Source organism: Ptychodera flava, chromosome 15, assembly GCF_041260155.1.
Source record: "Ptychodera flava strain L36383 chromosome 15, AS_Pfla_20210202, whole genome shotgun sequence".
Lineage (NCBI taxonomy): Eukaryota > Metazoa > Hemichordata > Enteropneusta > Ptychoderidae > Ptychodera > Ptychodera flava.
In genome coordinates this window covers 16,594,729-16,615,325 of record NC_091942.1, presented here as the reverse complement: position 1 = coordinate 16,615,325, position 20,597 = coordinate 16,594,729, and the positions used below count along the sequence as shown (strand labels likewise).

The 20,597-nt window shown below is 37.3% G+C and overlaps 1 protein-coding gene across 2 annotated transcripts in view; it reads right to left on the bottom strand.

Annotated features, from left to right (window-relative positions):
- Positions 1-20,502, bottom strand: part of LOC139151346 (E3 ubiquitin-protein ligase RBBP6-like) — a 40,126-nt gene extending 19,624 nt beyond the window's left edge. Inside the window, exons 1-4 of one of the 2 annotated variants that reach the window (XM_070724051.1) lie at positions 19,661-20,502; positions 18,543-18,633; positions 17,574-17,613; positions 56-103 (exon numbers count right to left, since the gene is read on the bottom strand). In XM_070724051.1, the coding sequence (XP_070580152.1) occupies positions 56-103; positions 17,574-17,613; positions 18,543-18,633; positions 19,661-19,829 (348 nt within the window). In that variant the 5' untranslated portion in view covers positions 19,830-20,502. The remainder of the gene's footprint in view (positions 1-55; positions 104-17,573; positions 17,614-18,542; positions 18,634-19,660) is intronic. The other variant, XM_070724052.1, reaches the window with a different exon arrangement.
- Between the last annotated feature and the right edge of the window lie 95 nt (positions 20,503-20,597).

Below are 20,597 nucleotides of genomic sequence, written 5' to 3'. Positions count from 1 at the left end.
TATACATTTGGAAAATATCTGAAGTTTTGTGATATATGTGTGTATATGTATATACCTTGCTGAGTCTTTCTAAAGACATGGTTTGGACGGCAGGCTCTTCATTCTGTTCAGGGGTGATAAAAAGAAATTGCATGGTTATTACAAGTGTGACTATGTCACTATTTGCACTGTACATGTAAAGGGTAACTGCCTTTGCTCTATAATCCTAGTTTTGTTACTCTCAGTATCAAAATGCCACATAATTACGTTTCTGCACTGTCAATGCATGACCCAACAATCCTTTAATATTGTTGAGAGTGGCATTTGAAGGCAAACCGGATGGGTCTACATGTGTGTACAGCGTCAGAAGTTTCTTGCAAAATCCATTCAGTATAGGCCACAATTAATGGAACAGTATGGTATACGGTACATGTTAATACCAAATTCTCCCCGGGCACTATTGGCACCAGGATTATTTGTCACCAACCTTTGGATCTGATATGAACAATTCTGCTATATGCCTGTAGCTATGTATGCTTTCCTATACTTTCCTTGATAATTTAATACTAGTGATCGATGCAAAACTGTCCATCTCCACCTATCTACACTTATGCCCTTTATCTGTTGAACAGAATTATATTTATGAATCTTGTGACATTCCAATTAGCAGTGAAGAGCCACTCTGTTCCAATAGCAAGCATTCAACAGCCTCATTGCTTGTTCAATTTTTGAGGTGAAAATTAGCAAACTAAAGGTTGGTCTGCTCATCTAACAAAATCCTAATTATAGTTGTAGACTTCGAATTGTATTAAACCATATGTGACATAGAGAACTATGCTTATTGAAGACACAATGGTGGTTTAGTAGACTGAAAGGGATAATTCAAAGAAAAGGGCAAATGTGTATGACAGATAGCAGAATATGCAAATCAGTGTTTTGCCTGAAAAATGCTAGCGTTTCACAGAAGACTTTCATATTGCATAAAACAAAAGATTCCTTACAAATCATCATTTACTGTGTTGATGAATACCAAACTAACTAACCCTACACACCAGAAACCTTGGAGGCACATTCTTCACTTTCCATTACATATGATTGATATACAGGGTAACAGGCACACGAAAAATATTCAATTTTCATGTGCTATACCATGGTATACCATATACCACATCTTGCTTCCTTGCAGGCTCAGCTGTGAGCCATCAAATTTGCATGTCAGGATTTCCTACACACTGACATCACATTCAATGTGCACTGTTCAATAGATACCATCTCTGAACTCACAAAGACAGCATGCCAAACATCTACCAAAGAGTATGCTGAATGTTTACAGAGTCCTCAAAAACTTCATTTATAGAGCAACAACGCTTTCAAACTTTGAAAGATAAACAGTCGAACGTTTCTACTCATGAAGACATGACTACTCCAATCCCCTAACAAAAATTTCTTTAGGGATTAATTATCAATGGTCTACTTCGGTAACGTCAGATATGAAAATATTTTAGACACCAGGTCATGCATGAAGGGTGATATAGTTACACTGAAAGCGTTGAAATGAAAGCAGTCTAAGCCTGATACAAAAGAGGACAAGTACACTTGAAAGTATTGACAAAGGTTATTTTATTTTCACACATTAATTATGAGGGTTTCCCTTTGGAGAAACCCCAGAAAACCAGCTTGAAAGAAATTAAAAAAAGGTCAAATTAAACAATGTAGTTAGTTGTAAATGTCAAACAGTAATTAAATTAATGAAGTTGTGTATGTCACGCAAACTCGCCTTTTTGCAGAACCACAACCAAGATAGCACCAGCACAAATAGTGACTCTTTTCCAATGATGCCATGATAGCTACTAGGGGCCAAAGACAACAAAAGGATAATTCATTCTGTTTGTAAGTTGAATAACCCAAAGGCTAAGCACAACGATAGATTTCTAACACTGCTGAACAACACATGTAAACAAAATGTTTGATATGAAGCATGACACTCTTTCTTAGAACAATGATTTCAGGCTCAGGGGAATGGAAGAGTTTGTTTCTTAATTCTGTATACAAAATGTTAACCACTTAAGTCAGTCATGTGTGTGTGTAGAACTGAGTGGGCCTATACGAGCAATACTAAGAGTTGTTATGTAGGAACATGAAAATATCAGCTTGAATAGTACAGGGTTCATCAGCTGTTTACTAGAATGTCTATTTTGGGCTTTGAGAAGCAAATATATACATGGTTGCAAGTAGGAGCACAATAAAACATTTCTGGAAAGGATAGTATGCGAACCCTTGACCCGGACCTGTTTGATGGAAACCTACACTAGCTTTCCCCCGTAGCAGCACATTGTATGTTTCTGCAAACAGATTTCTGCAGCGAGCCATTAGTCATCACATTCTAACCTCACTATATGATAATCTCTGAGGCTTGTTTATTATGTTTGAAGTTTATCTAATGGCATCGTAAATTCATGAGAAAAAATATTATTAGTCATCGCTGTGGAAGATGACCTGTTTGAACCTGACACAGTCATGGATTGATGACTCCCTGTGGATGGAACAATTTCATCTGTAGATACAGGTGGTCTCTTAGCAATGATTCACCTCAATGAAATATTAGTCATCGACATTAGATGAAGTCCCATAACCCACTCATAGGATACATTACTCTAATCTAATATCTATAAAGAAGAAATTACAAATATCCTGCAGGGCTTTTCTTCTGAACACTGATAATTTGACTGGTCTGTGCAAGCAATTACATGTTAAGCATAGTGTATAACGTAGATGTATGCATGGAGTGTGCATTCAGGCAAAGGTGCCTGGTGACCACTGTGGGTTGAATGTTCCAATAATCATTTGTAGGCTAATTGTCTATGTGTATTCTGACACCAAACTATTCAGCGTGCCCATAAATCATTTTATTTAACACAAAAATATTGGAATAGTTTAAAACAGTAGAAAAAGCTCAGATGGCAAGGATATGATCATCCTCTGCTTGCACGGGTCCATTACTTCGTACAGTCTCCCACAGTATCCACTGGGTACACTATTACAATTGCATTAACACTATACTGAGAATTATACCACAACACCTTGACACTGACACTGTGACAATGACGTACATCACATGTGTATGGGTGATTATGTGCCATGATCAACAACAAGAGTGCAAAGCGGATGTTGGTGATTCACCCTTCTCCGGAGGAAGATGTGTTTTTCACACCCTTCCCCAGTGCAACACTGGATTTTCACTTTCTGCTGAGATCAACATGACTTCAGCACATCCTTGGCTTGTGAACATTTTATACAAAAGGGACACAATCAAAATTGGTGTGCTTGGTGATATACAACAATGTAGCAAGCATTTGCTGATTGGTTGACATGAACCTTTTCAGATACCAATAAGCTGTAGTTGACTGAAAGTGAAGCTGGTATATTAAAACATCCTTGGTAAGGACTCTCATTGGCATATTAAGCTGTATTCATAGAGGTCTTGTTTGTTTTGAACTAAGAATTGACAAGGAAGTATTTCTCTCTTATGTACACCGGAAGAGTTGATTACATCATGCATTTACTGATGGCATCATCCTTCCGCTACTATCATAGGGAGTTTAAAGTGCAAAGCAGTTTTATAGTACAGACTACAGTTTTTACTGTGCAGAATATACAATTCTGTGTTCTTTCCTATCATGACAATTCAATGAAATACATTTTCCTTCTATGACACTTGACTCGGTAACATGCTTGAGAATATACCAGCAACTAAACCTGTATGCGTCACAGCTTTGGCATATTTACAATAGCGAATTTTAGAAAATTGTCTCATCGAATTAACAATGGGAATAGCCCTAAATTTGCAATTTCAACGCAAGAGTCAGTCTTAGCATTAGAAATTACTTGAAGAGAGTGTATGCATGGGTAATATACAACCAAAATATTAACAGATAACAACCCTTGGCAAGTATGCACGGTTTATGCTTGCCTACTGGCCTTCTCATTCTTCATATATTTATTGTCTTGTGTAGCAAGCAGAACAAACTTTGGAAGAATTTTCAACAGTGCAAGGAAATAAAATGCTTTTCACAGATATCTGATTATTTGTGATCATCACTGAGACCTGGAAAACTGCTAAATATGGAACAAAATTACAATATGACATATAACAGTTTGAATGTCTGAAGGCACCATTGGATTTTAATGGATGCTTGGGCTGTAAGTTGTACTGGTAGCAACCATTGTATAACATTTCACATTTCTGATACAAGACAGTCCACAATGGCTTCATGTTTACAGAACTTTACTCAACTCAATCACATTTTCCTATCATCTCAGACTAAGATACCCCAGGTTGCATCTGGTTGATTTATAATTATTTCACACTGACTTATGCAAATTGATTAGTTTCAATAGTTTTGTTATACCGAACACAACACACTGTATTCAATCCTAAGGTTGATTGAGATTGACTTGTCACCCGGTAATCTTCACAGCCCTGTGGCTTTGCAGGCTGAGGTTGAATGGCAGAAAGGCCCCAATCCTGGGGCTGCCCATACACCGTACCACAAGGGTCCATAAAACGTCCCCACGTGCATCATGGCCAATAAGATTAGCAATGTATATGTACGTACCAACAGAGAACTAGGTGAGAATCAAGTTACAAGAAAGACAACTGAATGCTTTTAAATTACAGAATATTACCAAACATGCACTGGGATCCAATCACTCATTTAGGCAAGGTTTGCAACAATGTCGCAAATAAAATCACCATTTATGTTGGCCCACTTGAAGCTGAGTGACGACAGGTAGCAGCTTAGCTCGTTCAACATCACGATGTAAACATTACATTTTTTCAATTCACTTTAGCATCTTTCAAAATAAGCAGGAATGAATAACGCTCTCTTATAATTTCACATTAGATATCAATAGAAATATCAGCCAATGTTACCCACTTCACTGTTGTTGTTATAATCAGATTGGGAAACATTCAAATCTTGTCTGGGTTTGTCTATAAATGGAATGTTTCACTAATAGCAACGTGTGCACCGACCTAACTACAATAGTTCAGAAATGAACACAATTGCCCATGTTTAGGCAATATGCCAGGACAAAATGGAAAATTATTGCATGAATGTGAGGGTACTTTTTCCCATAGCAATAAACAGGAAAATGGCTTGACGTATATGATAAGAAAATCTACTGTAAATTGTTATTCCATAGCAAAGAGAACATTTTGTGGTTTTCTCAGGTAAGATTTTTACACCGCAGTAATTTTCTAATTTCCAATTACGCAACTTTTTCAACAATTCTCGGATATTTTTGAATCTCTTGATGGTATGTAGTTTGCTTCCTACAGGAAGATTTGATCAATTTGACATTGAGCATCTGCAAAATTACGGCACCTTCCTGTGCATAAACGGACCAATATTGTTACATTTCTGCATGTGCAACTATCGGGGTCATATGTCTACATTACGGTTTGCAACAAACCTGAAAGGTCTGCTGCTGTATCCATAGACTTAAAGCACAAAAGTACACATTCAAAATATTTCAAAGGACATCACCAAGAAATAGTACCATTTTCTTATTTGATAGCACCTAGAAGAAAACGTTTGCAGGATCTCTGATCAAAGATGTGCTGGTACCACAATCATGCATTGTCATCATCTACAAGTGTCTTAAGGCAACTTCTTGGAATTAGCGCAATGCGTCGCTCGATTTTTGAACAATGGCAATGCTCTGACATGTCCCAAGTGTAACTGATCACTGTGAGTCAGTTACATCTATTTTCACCAAGGCATGATGCACAGACTTTGCACCATATAAAAAGCAAAAACAAAGTTGAGACTTTTGGAGAAAGCTATTGTACAACTATTGAGCTGTTCTGGTAGAAGAATAGATACAAGCCTGCAGTGTCTCGCTTTAGAAAGGGTAAAGCTTTCGTGTGCTGATACCAAATGATTTTGATCTACAAATACTATGCCCATTTCTTCTGGTCTGTGAGAGTATTGTGCTGACATTTCTGTTACAGTTGGGATGGCTAGAATGAGTGTACAAATTAAATTACCAAGAGGAGAAATGGCTTCATAGTCATGCTGATTCAAATTTTCGATTCAATCTGGTTTCAGTGCATTGGTGTTGCCATTTGATCAGTTGTCTAACAATTGTAAAAGGATGTGGGGTCTGATGTGTGGGTGGCACTTTTTCAAAGCAAGGGACCGCTAGAGCTTGAGTGGTTTCTGCAGTATTATATATTATTGCCTGAATACATGGGTTTAGGTGCCCGAGAGCAGGTGACAATTTGCCCGATGCCAGGAGGGCAAATTGTTTCCTGCTGCGAGGGCACATAAACCCATGTATGCAGGCAATAATATTTTTATTACATGCCTCTTCACAGTTAATGCTATATGACATTTAGTTACAAGCAGGGTATTTAAAAAAATTTTTACCATTATCGACCAGCATCAGACAGATTTTAACGAAAGTCAAAATAGCAGTGCGTTAAGCATCTACTTTGACGTCGAAAACATCGAAAGGCTTCAATGGCCCGGGTAACCATGGAAACCGGTCAGTACATCGTTCACCGGCCCGCTAACATCCCGGATGTTACTTTTCAAATCAATGCACTGATTTGCATTCACATCGAGGCATGTAATTAAGCAGACCCTTTTTTGTCCTTTCAAAACAATGTGTAAAATAGGAATTTACACACAAAGAAAGTCATGCACATGCAGAATCAGTGACAGTGACTTTTAGAATGACCAAATTATTCACACTGGAAAGTCAGAGTTTTTGTTGCAGGTATTATGATGATTGTATTGTTTCGATTCTTTTACAATTGACATTTCCGTATTGTACAGATGAATGACCTTTCAATCCAATGATTTAAGCTGGTATTGCTGAGTTGTGTTACATGCTCTCTAAAAACAAGGATTACACCATTTCGTAATGGATCTGTGTAACTTTTCATATTGGGTTTCTCGGGTTTCTCCTTCAATATTTACCTATTTATGGTATATCACCTGAGCATTTTACACAGATCAACTACAAACAAAAGTCCCTCTCAAGAGACATTCTAACAGTTCTTTTCTACACTTTCAATGAGAAGTTAGTACAACTGGTTACACTTCAACTTTCTTGAAACAAACGTTATGTGGCCATAATCAAATTTAATGAATGTGCATTGTTCACCTCTGACCAGGAAGCAGCATATCCTGTCTGCAGGTTGAGAACCTCAACTTCACTGTGTCTAGATTTCCAAAGCTTAATACACAAGAAATCTCATTTGAACCTATGTTGGAAGTCTCACTCAAGATAAATCACAATTCAAACTGGCAACCTGATAGAATAAAGCAGTACTCCTCAATTTTATAAACGCATACAAAGTAAGTCTGTTTTCTAAGTGTCCATCTAATAGCACTCAAGCTGAGGTGACTGTGACAAGTCCCTTCATTAGACCTTGCAACACTGGATAACGGAATATTTTGCAATACAACTTGGCAATTCTACATGTTTGAATTATCTTCATGTCTACTGTAGCCTGACTATGAACATCCGTCTGCTCAACTTCAAAGGCCTATGCACTGTCACTACCTTTAGTACATCAATTTGAAAATGACCAAACTGTATTTTCCTGTGATGGAAACTCTGGGTACTGAACATCTCTGACATTTCTCCAAGTTAAGATAGAACGCGCCTTGGGGACAGATAGTCGGTCTCAAAATTCTACAATTCTTTTCTGATATATCACTTGTGGGGGCTCATTTTGAAACTCTCGGAGAAGGAAAAACTTTCATCAGCTTAGTTTTTCAAAAATCCAAAATTTAATTTTTTTCCATTGAGTTAACATAGGAATGGCGGCCATTTTGAATTTCAAATATCACAAAATGTTGGGTAATTTATTTCGCTAGTTCCAAACTTTGCATGGCCAACCCCGATTTTTATTCTTGATTTGGTAAGAGAATGAGTGAAAGTTTCATTGAGGAAAGTTTGAGTAAAAGTTTAACCCATTCACCCCCAGTTCCCTGTATACAGGTCCAACTTTACCATAGAAAACAATGGATTTGGGACATGGTGGTGAAAGGGTTAAGTCTTTCACCGTTGAGGCACATACTACCTTAACTTGTGATCAACTTAACTTGTGAGTCACCATTTGTTCAGTATGGTAACTCACAATTGTTAACCTTTTTTGCTATGTTGTGTCAGACGCTTGGCTCTATTACACTTCCAACAAGTCCTAACTTTTAACACCGGGCCGTACCAAATCCATTATCTACATGTGCTGACGTCAGTATTTTACTTGACTCTGAAAAGCACTGGTAGTCCCCTTGTGCATATCCAAATTTTACCCACATACAGCCAGTGGTTTCTTCTCAGAATCAGTGCTTTGACCTAAACAAGAATAGTCTTTCTGCTGAGTGATTGTTGATTTAAAGGTCAAATAATGGATTCCTTTCAACTTTATCAGAGTTTATGAGCAAAAAACTGGTTATAAGTACGTGCACTTCTTCCCTTTGATTCAGTCACAGAGTTCAACATAAATGAAGCTATGCAGAGTAGTTGGCCAGATCATGAAGTGAAATTACTCATTTGCAATGAAGTGATATGAGAAAACATCTTCTCAGACATTGCCCCAAGAATGAATTATCAGCATTCATGTCAATGGTCGTATGTGGGGGACATCTTGCTTTTGAAATGTGCTGTTCATTTCAATCATTACTCAGCAACACAGAAGTTTGAAACAACCACAAACTTAACAGTATTTTTAGCTCACATTATGCCACTAATGATTCACTTATGTGTAAAAGGGCTACCTAGCTAGGAAAGAAGTACTAAACACGTTGAACATATCAACTACAGAAACCACACATCCCTATGACAAAAGTCTAATACTTTATACGCTACATTCTCACAACCTAGCAATATATCTCAAAAAGAAGAATAGCTCCAGCCATTCAAGGTATTGTTCACACAGATGTCAGATATCTCTTACCAGTATTTCATCTACAGAGGGGGATGTTGGCACCCCCCTAGTACTTTGTCAAGGGGGAACCAGCCCCCGTGAAATGGTGCCAGTCACACCTTAGAGATACCAGAAGAATGCATGAACTGGTGGAATCAACTCTAAAGTGGGAAAATCCCCCTCTGTTGATGCCATCTTGGATGAAACACTGCTCTTACACAATTGCTCAGATTGGTACAAGATGGGTACATATATCAGATGATAATTACAATGATGAAATGCTGTGGCAAGGATAAGATTTCATAATGTTCAGACACACTTGTATTCTAAAGAAGCTTGGAACACTGATTTATTTGACATCAACTGCCTGAGACTATAAAAACAGTTATTATATATCTACCATCGAGAACAACAGAATTTTGCATGTGCTAAAAATGCCATACGGAACGCCCATTGTGTAACACGTACGATTTCCAGGCACCCCATCCCTGCGGCTGTATCTGCTCATTCACTGATGAACGGTTTCAAGGGACCCACTCATTGGACGATTGCCAGAACATGTTTCGCGCGCTCTGTACATACATGTGTAGTGCACACACTCCAAAACTTGCAGAAGCGCGTCTGAGATAGCACTCCACATTGGCGCGATAAAATCAGAAGAAAAATTGTTGACTTTGCACGAAAACGGTCACTACTCTGACAATTTGATGCCCCATTCAGGAATATAAGATGTATAATAATAATGTTATCACGAAAATACCGCAAAGGATGCACTCAGACATTGGCGCCACGCATCGTCCCCCGCTTTGGGTCGGGCGATACACTGCGCCAATGTCCTCATGCATCCTTTGCGGTATTTTCGTAATAACCTCATATTATTCATTTGGCATCAGTGTTTACACATATTTATATCTGCTAAATCACATCACACAAAAAAATTTCTAAAAAAGCCAAGAAGAACAAGTCATTGACAATGACATAGTCCCCACTTGTAATAGGAGTATTAGTCTTGAGGGGGCAGGGAAATGAGGTCATTAAGAAGTATCACTAAAGTGTATATGTTCAGATCTATGGACACATAGGTCTATGTCATTGTTCCCAATTTGAAACAAGAGGCATGTCTAAGTTATGGTTCTAAATCGGGAAAAAAGATCAAACCTCTAGCTGTATTGGCCAGCCAAGAAATACATATGTGCATAATAAATGAGGTACAAGATGTGACATCTTAAGGTCTATTATCCTATCAAAATTGAAGCGTAAAGAACTTGTGGTTACTGAGTTATGCATATATATGCATATTCAAGGTCATAGGTCATCAAGGTCACGTGACATTTTGAAAAAAAACATTGTATTGCTAATTAATCCATATATGCCAAAATTCAGACCTCTAGCTCTATTGGCTTGCCCACAATTATATATGGGCATAATTAACGAGGTAAAGCATGTGTTGTCATAAGGTCTCCCATCCTACTAAATATAAAGGACATAGCACTTGTGGTTACTTATTTATTGACATAATCGTGTATTATAGGTAAAAGGTTATCGAGGTCACATGACATTTTGTCAAAAAATTTCTATCCTATAGTCTATCCCTATATACTAAAAATCATACATTTACCTCTATTGGCTTGCTCAAAATTAGATATGCACATAATTAATGAGGTACAATATGTGGCGTCATAAGGGGTCCCATCATACCATATATGAAGGGTGTAGCACTTGTGGTTACTGAGTTATGGACAAATATGTATATTTGAGGTCAAAGGTCACCAAGGTCACGTGACATTTTGTCAAAAAAATTGTATTGCTAAGTTATCCCTATATACCAAAAATCAGACCTCCAGCTCTATTGGCTCGCTCAAAATTAGATATGCACATAATTAATGAGGTACAATATGTGGCGTCATAAGGTGTCCAACCATACCAAATATGAAGAGTGTAGCACTTGTGGTTACTGAGTTATGCACAAATATGTATATTTCAGGTCAAGGTCATTGAGATCACTTGACATTTTGTCAAAAAAATTGTATTGCTAAGTTATCCCTACATACCAAAAATCAGACCTCTGGCTCTATTGGCTCGCTCAAAATTAGATATGCACATAATTAATGAGGTACAATATGTGGTGTCATAAGGTGTCCCATCATACCAAATATGAAGGGTGTAGCATTAGTGATTACTGAGTTATGGACAAATGTGTATATTTGAGGTTAAAGGTCACCAAGGTCACGTGACATTTTGTGAAAAAAATTGTATTGCTAAGTTATTCCTATATACCAAAATCAGACCTCCAGCTCTATTGGCTCGCTCAAAATTAGATATGCACATAATTAATGAGGTACAATATGTGGCGTCATAGGGTGTCCCATCATACCATATATGAAAGGTTTACCACTTGTGGTTACTGAGTTATGGACAAATATGTATATTCGAGGTCAAGGTCACCGAGGTCACATGACATTTTTTCAAAGTGTCTGAGATATCTGCGTGAACGGATGGACTCACGTGGATGGACTCACGGACTGACATGACCCAATATATGAGCCCCTGGACTTTATCTGTGGGGACTAAAAACTGTGTCACTGCATCCTTTTTGCAATATGAATACGATGAGAAACTAAATTTTTATTTTTTCTTGGCCTTATACATGGGAGTCTATGTACTGCCTTATACATGGGAGTCTATGGACTGCCTTATACATGGGAGTCTATGGACTTCCTTATACATGGGAGTCTATGGACTGCCTTATACATGGGAGTCTATGGACTGCCTTATACATGGGAGTCTATGGTCTGCCTTATACATGGGAGTCTATGGTCTGCCTTATACATGGGAGTCTATGGTCTGCCTTATACGTGGGAGTCTATGGAGGTGAAAACTAAAAAGTCCTCTACCACGGCCAAATTTGATCGCATTGTGAAACAAATCGACGTGCATCTGTATGAGGTATGGTACTATCCTTGTACCAAGTTTGAACGAAATCGCTCCAGGCGTCTCTGAGATATCTGCGTGAACGGACGGACGCACGGACGGACGGACGGACGCACGCACGGACGCACGCACGGACATGACCAAACCTATAAGTCCCCCCGGACGGTGTCCGTGGGGACTAAAAAAAGGTTTTGTTTCTCATCCTTGTGCACAACAGTCTATACTAGCCGCATCAGCCTTTTTAATCGTATTCACTGGAAAATGTTCTATGTAAAAGAATGAGAGTTTGCTATGCATTGCAAAAATGTAACATTTATTACGATAACATGGACACAATCACGGTCCCTCCACAAGGAAAGGACCTTGACACAATGTACAGTACTGGACAAGTACCGTTATCATCATCATCATCATCACCATGCCAGATGTCAGAATTAGCATTGCTAAGTAATCATTCAGATTTCATGTTTTCATGTTGGTCGTTAGATCTTATGAGCTAAACAAATCTGAAAATAAACATTTGCTGCATCACTTTTGTAAGAGACTTAGGATAACAAACCTCTATATTTTTGGCCTAGTATTGGATATTTTTATTGACAATTCAGAGGGATTTAATGGACCAAATCCCCATACAATTACCATGTTTTATTCATGGTTGCACATAGCCAACCCACCCTCACAGGATGTCACAAATGCTATTCCCCCGTACCATAGCATGTGTCTAAGTATTCACTGCCCTGATCTTTTTTTCACTTTCTGGTAATTTCCAGAATTCGTCCATTTCATTATTTTATTGCTGTTCAATTAAGTATTACATACTTTAATATTTTATTGTTTTGTAAATAAATTGTTTTTCGAAAGTTAGAGCATTAGTTTTTAACTTAAAGAAGTTACTAGGTTTGTAAGATGTCTGTCTTAAATGTTTAGAAATATGGTTTTGCAATAATTATGTGGCATTATCTGTATTACACTCCATTTGAACATTGTTAGAGATTAATGTGATGAAAAATGCCTCTTGCTCCTCTAAAAGTTTTGCCAAAACCCAACAGATCTTAATCTAGGTGGCATTTACAGTTCATATCATTGTTTTGTAAATGTGTATTCCTTGCCCATGTTGAAGTATCAATATAATAGCAGCAAATGATTACCGATATTGACAAATGTTCTGACAAAACTTAAATGTTAATGTAGAGCATTCATCTTTGCTTAGTGTACTTGTTTTTGGCACAAATAATCATGTTGATGCAATAGTTCAACAACTATCAGAAGCACAAACCGTCATTAATTTCCAACAATTGCTTGGCATACTGATTTCAGGTGCCAACCTTTTCATGCTTTTCAACTCCATGTTACGGATGTGTAAAGCCATGCTAAAGGCAACTGCCATTGTTGTACTCATTAGTATATGCAGTACTTCATCACAAATTATTCTGCAGTCTTTTATGTTGAGCAGGCATTTCCTTTACACACACTGTGCACACTGTCCCAGTCACTTTCAACATTGAATTAAGTGAATCTGCTTTTCCTATTCTGTACTCATATAAATAGTTACCTGCAACTGCCAATATCACACTATAAACAACGATATTATAATTTACACAGGCAAATCACTTATGCAATGCAGTCTGGGGAAAAAAATTGTCCACTCCTAACAGGCAAAGTTTATGTAGTACTGTAGAAAGCCAGCCCACCACTCTCTGATAAAACTACACACAATGATCAACTCAAAAATCACTCTGGCAATACTCCTGAAATTATTGTCAAAGCTTAGACGAGGCTGTCTGATGTATGAAGGGATCTGAGGTATAAGGTAAACTACACAAAATGCCACCGTGATTAGAAAACAAATGAAACATTTCGACTTTGCTTCAATTCTCTTGAAATTGTGTTATTGAATTTTACCTCTTTAATTATGTTAACTATGAAATTATTCAGTGTTGATGGGTAGGACATACTGTTATATCTACACAACATTTTTGTTTGATATTGCCACTAAATGAATATTCAAGCATAAACATCAGTCTATGATCTCACAAGACTGAAAATGGGAAAGTTTGAAAGAAAACCATTCTTTTGTTTATATACCATTCTTTATTTCAGTTACTTTTTGAGGTATCGATGCGGTTAACATTGTCATTGTGTGGAAACTGCATACACTGACCAGACAAGTTAAAATCGTCAGCTGCTGAGACGGTTTTATGAAAAAAGCAACTGCAAAAAAAGACACTGATGTACAGGACCATCTCTGAAATTACATTTTTCAAAAGGCTCAGTGCATCAGCGCTTTCCCATGTTAAAGTAAATAACTTTCAATCTTTGTTAAAAGTGCTTGGCTTCTTGTTGTTGACCTGTAGTTATGGATAAAATCAATAGACCTTATAGCATCTTTGGTAAAGGCTGTAAAACCTTGTGTGTATACTATCACAAAAGAAATACATGATCTTAAAGGTAAACATCTCGCCAACTGAATGATATATGATCAACACAAATGATCAGTAACAGTTACATTGAGGTGATAGGCTTCCTGTTCAGATGTGCATAAATATTATCAACATAAAATGTAACATTACAAAGTACAAAGCCAAATATTGATGACAGACATGCTCCGAGAGAGATTCTTGATCTGTCAAGGAAACGTGATTCTCACATTCCATGTTCACCTAAGATCATTGAAAGAGAGGTAATGCGTCAGCCCAGAATCTCAGACTCTAGCCATCTGGGTTTCAAATTACAGCACAACAGATGAAGAAGTCTGACACATCCTGTTGGTGTATATTGCATTTCAAGATTTATACAGATAACCTTATCAATCCACCAGGGTTTTGTGGAGATGCAATTTCTGGTACATGGGCTTTTGAAATTGTCCTGGGACATTTGTTTCAAAATGTTCTTGCAACAGTAAGGTGCAATCTCCAGTAGAAATAAATGTAGAAAATTCATGAACTTTTTTTCTAAGCACAAACGAGAACTAAGGAAAATATTTTGATTCGATGAAAAAAATTCATATGAACCAAATAAGCTACATTATTTCATACACAATAATCATTTAAAATGAATAGTTAATGCCCAAACAGAAATGCACAAGTTTCTGCATGGAATCAAATATTGTGCTACTTGACACAAAATCATCAAAATATCTTACAGAACAATGCCCGACATGCTTTTTTCTTATTTGTGAAACCATCACAGGTGCAGCGAAAAAAGTAACTACCCCCTACTTTTCTTCAAGCACATTGCTTCAATTGATTGACAACATCTGTTGTTGCTTATCTGATGAATTTGCAGTTTTATTAACCAAGTTGTGTCAGCATTGTTCATTACTCCCGGATATGAAGCAGTAAAATGCAATTCACTGGGATGATGAAAGCCTTTCCAGACACAAGATTTTTCACATTACCTTTCATGTCATGGTGTGCCTTATGTGTCTTGTCTTCATAAGTTTGAAGCAATATCATACAATCTTTTTTATAGATATTAGGTTATTGATGACTGAACGTTCGTGAAAGTTAGGTAAACGTTAAACCAGTAATGCAACAATCAAAACTGAAGAAAAATTATAGCCATTCTGGCTGAAACAAAGACAGTGAACGAGTCTTAATCCAAATAATATCTTTCCAACTGTCATTTCATTAAGAGTGATATTTAAACTCATGACAAACTAATGTGCGACATAGAGAACAAAAAAAAAACTGAGAACAAAAATTTGACATCATAGCATGAGAAAACGGTCTACACAAGGCATTTGTGGAAGATGTAGAGAGACAATAGCATTGCCTCTATTCCTGGTCTTGATACTGAACCCTGAGTGAATCTGTCACACAAACTTGATAAAAGTTTTGTAAGTCGCAAAGATTAAAATCTATTACAAGGATGGCAGTTCTTCCCTCTTGATACAAAGTATCCTTCGGGTGGAGATTCTATCTTTACAAAAAGGTCTGTTATTTGTCAGTGCAAAGACATTTAGACTCTACACACTAAGAAATTAACACAATGTATGTACAGGGAAGAGGTAAAGAAAATCCAGTGTGTCCGCAACCGGCAATTTTTTGCATGAATTTACCGTCCATTAATCTGTAGTACAAATGACTTTTAGCGTCAAAAGGTAGGAGAAAATGATTACAAGACCAAAACTTGTTGCCAGACCAATGGATTTACTTTGACCCTGGTCCTTTATACCACATAAAACTGATTTGAAATCTTTCATATGAACTTCACATCTCAAAGATTCGCAAGTAACCAACATCAATATGTCTGCCATCACGAGCTGGAGCAAGACAACCAAATATCTTCAATAATGAAATATGATCGATACAGCAATTACCATACATTCAAAAAGTATGTCTTTTCAAAATGTACGATTATTTATGCACAAATTTTTTTCCCTTAAAAAATAAAGAAAATTAGATGCTGTTATCATTCAGTGTACATGGCTTCATACCAAGAGTGCAAATTCACTGTTGATTTGTAACAAAAATGTTGACACCTAAATAAAAATTATGGTTCTTTCCACATTGCTAATAAATGAAAGACAATCAAATCAGTTCTGCCATCATAGATTTACAGGTTAGATCAAAACAACGATAATTTTGATGGTACAGTAGTATCTGAACAGATGTGGATGTTCCATTTTTACATCTACGCAGACTTAAGAACATGAAATTATTTGTAAAATTTGTACAGCACTGAAGGTGCCTTACAGATGCGAGTACAACTGCCTACAGTCTTGTGACAACCACAGTACTGAGAGAAGCTTACTTGCATGGTACCAAAGATGTATGGATTTTCAAGATTGTTTTGAGGCTCACAGAAAAGCAACAACAATAAGAGAAAGATTTCTGTTGATGGAATATCCTATGAAATACATGGCGTCATTACCAGTTAACCATATTACTTAACCTTGTAAACAAGAACCTAAAACTTCCTTTTGAAGTACTGAATGGATTTTGCGAGAACATTTCAACATATCACAGAGCAGAAACTGGTATGTATGAGCTATAATAGCACTACTAAAACAATGATTCTGCAAATCCCACAAAATTTATTCACTTCCAAAACACATCAGTCTATCAGAACAGTATAAATGCTTTATAAAAATAGAATTTCATTCTTCAAGAAAATATATGAATAGAAAATATATTACCATTTGCCATTTATATTTAAACATGTACATTATATATACATAAAAAACTTTGCACATTTTAATATACACTTTTATATGAAATTAAAATGCCATGAAAACTTATTTTAATTGCACTCTGTCTTGATTGACAGTATCTTCTTATGAAAACCTATTCAGGGTGGAAGGTGGTCCAGTGACATGATAAAAAGTGTCCATTTATACGGTCACTGGCTTCTCATTGAAATACATCTGCACTCCCCTCCCCTTTTTGTAAATCTACCACTTTCCATCAGGCACAAAAAATAATTCACTAGAAAAAATATTTGCAAAGAAATGCAAACAGCACTTCTATATGTTGGCTGGCATGATAACAAATTACTTTAAGTCAACACATACACACTGACAAAACATTTTAAATGGTAACATTACCTCAAGTTTTTTCTTTCATCCCATGTTTTGATGGATTTCAGTGTGTTTCCCCTCATTCATTAAATTATACTGCTCAAACTTAAAACACCAAAATTAACAGTAATAAACAGAAAGGCTTACTCTAGGCCATAACTTATCATTGCAATCATTAATGATACTCTTACATACTGGTTTTTGATTTGGTAAACCGTTCAGATCAGTTGGCTCCCTGTGAAGAGAAAAGAAAAACATCTTTTTACTGGGGAATACAAACATTGTAATGATAATGGTGCAAGGAAGGTATAACAAGAAGCAAGGTGAACTTTAGATAATCATATCAGACAAAAAGTAGCTATACATGATTGCAATTTGCACAAGAGTTTGAATTGTAAAGCTACTCTGGTTAGCTAAGTCCTATTTCTCACAACAAAAGTCGTTTAAAGGGTTTATGATGTCAGCATTAGTCATCCAAACTACATGAGGACAATTCAATCTGAATTTGTAACGTGATTCCAGATCTTCTATACTCTGGTAGCATATACAAGGCGAATTGTAGCTGCAGTCCTTTCTCTGGCTATCATAAGTTTGCACGGATTTCATATGTTCAGACGAGTAAAATCACACAGCCATTCTGAAGATTCAAGAATTGCTACTTTCACAATTTTTGTTCCAAAATATTGCAAACTGCAAATACTTCCATTTTGAAATTTCTTATGTGATACATCAGTGATGATTTATCTTTTCATCAAATGGTGAATAAAGTTGTTGGAAACTATCATCAGTTTTCATGTTTCACATGTTCTACTTGTGAAAGTAACATTTCCTGGTTTGTTGGCAAATTCTTGCCTGCTACCTCTGTGGTTTTACTCGAAAAATTTAACAATATTTCACACCAATTTATTCTCCACTGTAATACAAATACAATTCAGTTTAGTTTCTAAGTGAGAATGTGGATCTTCTAGCCAGTCCACTTTTTATCATCTTACTATTACATAACTGCGTGATACATACTGAGCAAAGGCACATCCTAACACACACACACACACACACACACACACACACACACACACACTCTCACTCTCTCTCTCTCTCTCTCTCTCTCTCTCTCTCTGCCTCAGACACAACACAACTGTAAAGAGGTATATCATCTATACTTACACTCTGATGTTGGCCCTGAGACCTCCAACTGGTATCCTCCGGACAATGACAGATGCATTTTTGGGAATAAGGTGCGTGTCATCCTTGTACTCTGCAAAAAATGACAAGATGTTAAAATACTGTTTGTATTGTTTACTCTCACAACTGTTGGTACAGTCATGAGTGAAACTAGCTGTATAATTGTAGCGCTACGGTGAGGCAGTCGGTGAATTTTGGTATTTGCGACTTCGCTCACCAGTAGCGCTACAATGCCGATGGCCCTGTAGAGGTGAAAATAAGTGCACCCCACTGGATGAGACGCGTTGATGTGAAATGCTACATATTTACTGCATTTGGTCGTACCGATTTATCACTACTGAAGACTAAACAGTATACTGCACTAACTTTGTCGTTTATGGGATTTGAAATTTGTTCAAGCGCGACGAACGCGTTCCGAAACATTTCTGGGAGCCGTCATTACCAACTTCCGGTAGTGGCGGCTCCCACAAACACCGACGCCCCAAGCTCAATGTTTTTAGAACGCGATCATCGTGTTTGAACAAATTCCAAACCCCATAAACGACAAGATTAGTGCAGTATACTGATTAGTCTTCAGTAGTGATAAATCGGTATGACCAAATGCAGTAAATATGTAGCATTTCACATCAACGCGCCTGGTCCAGTGGGGTGCGCTTATTTTCACCTCTAAAGGGCCATTGGCATTGTAGCTACTGGCGCGTGAAGTCGCAAAAACGACAAATCACCGACCGCCTCACCGTAGCGCTACAATTTTGCAGCTAGAGTGAAACACATGTTAGAACATGGTTAGAAGACCAGTCACACTTCAGCTAGAGTCCAAAATCCTCCTTACTTTAGCATTGCTTGCTGCAGTCTTCTGAGTAATATTTACATCACCCTATTTTCCCATGCATTTCATTCTATTGTAACCACTTCATCCTCAATCCAATGGGTTAACTATTTGTACATGTTGATAATCCAGTGATCATGACTGATACTATTTAAGTGAGAGAACTAGTTACGTACTTTTAAATAAATGACACTAAGACTGGGAATCAAGGTACTAAAATCCCTAAAATACCAGGTCTTCACACAAAGAAATATATTGTCACTGAACTTACCTTCCTGCGTTTGTGCATTCGTTATCTGTAAATCGAAGTCGGCTGTTTTCCCTGCTTTCTTCTGGGCAATTATTGCTTTCTTTAGGTCGGCTAGAGAAATGTGCAGTCCATCAAATGTTACAGTATCATAGTCTACACTGCTTTTGAATTTGTAATGTACAGAAGACATAGCCAGTCTTTGTTACTGCGACACTAACAATGGGTACTACCTGCGCTGTGCGAGCACGTTACTTCCGGCGGTTCCGCACGTCGTTTCGCAAAGGGCTTCCTGAACAGAATTCAGACAGAACTACACTTGGTGGTGACAATGAGAATGCAATGTCATAATGCTCCGTTTTACTCCAGATATATGGTGACTTTACGTTTTATACTCGGCGTAAATTATCTGTGGTTCCCCGTATGTATTAGTAATAGCTGAATCACCAATCTCAGATTGGAACATGAAAAGACCAGGGTTATCGTCTCATCATAAGGGCAGCTAGCAGCTTGATTCAATAACTTCGAAGCATAACTCCATTACTGCTCCTTATCCTTGGATTTTGATCAGACGTGTTCTTGGTGCATGTGCTTTTCTAAAGTTGCTCACGGTCTGGTTGAATTCAGCAGCTTTTTCGGTTGGGTTCGCTCTTCACGTCCACGGTACCGACGATGTTGTCTGAACGTTCTAAAAAACAATTCTTTAGCTAGTTACTTCTTCTTCTCACTGGAAGACTTCCCCAGTGTAGGGAAATATCATACCGGAATTAAAATGTTATTAAAGTTAAGCGTTCAGGCGAAATTTCAACTTATTGATACTACATTGAACGATGAGAGTCGTCGTTGTCCTTACAAACATGGCGAAGGACGAGTTTAAGGGTTTCCCATGATGAAAATAACGGACTGGACATTAGGATTACAAAAAAGGGGGAGGTCACTGATACGTCTAATTTTACTAATC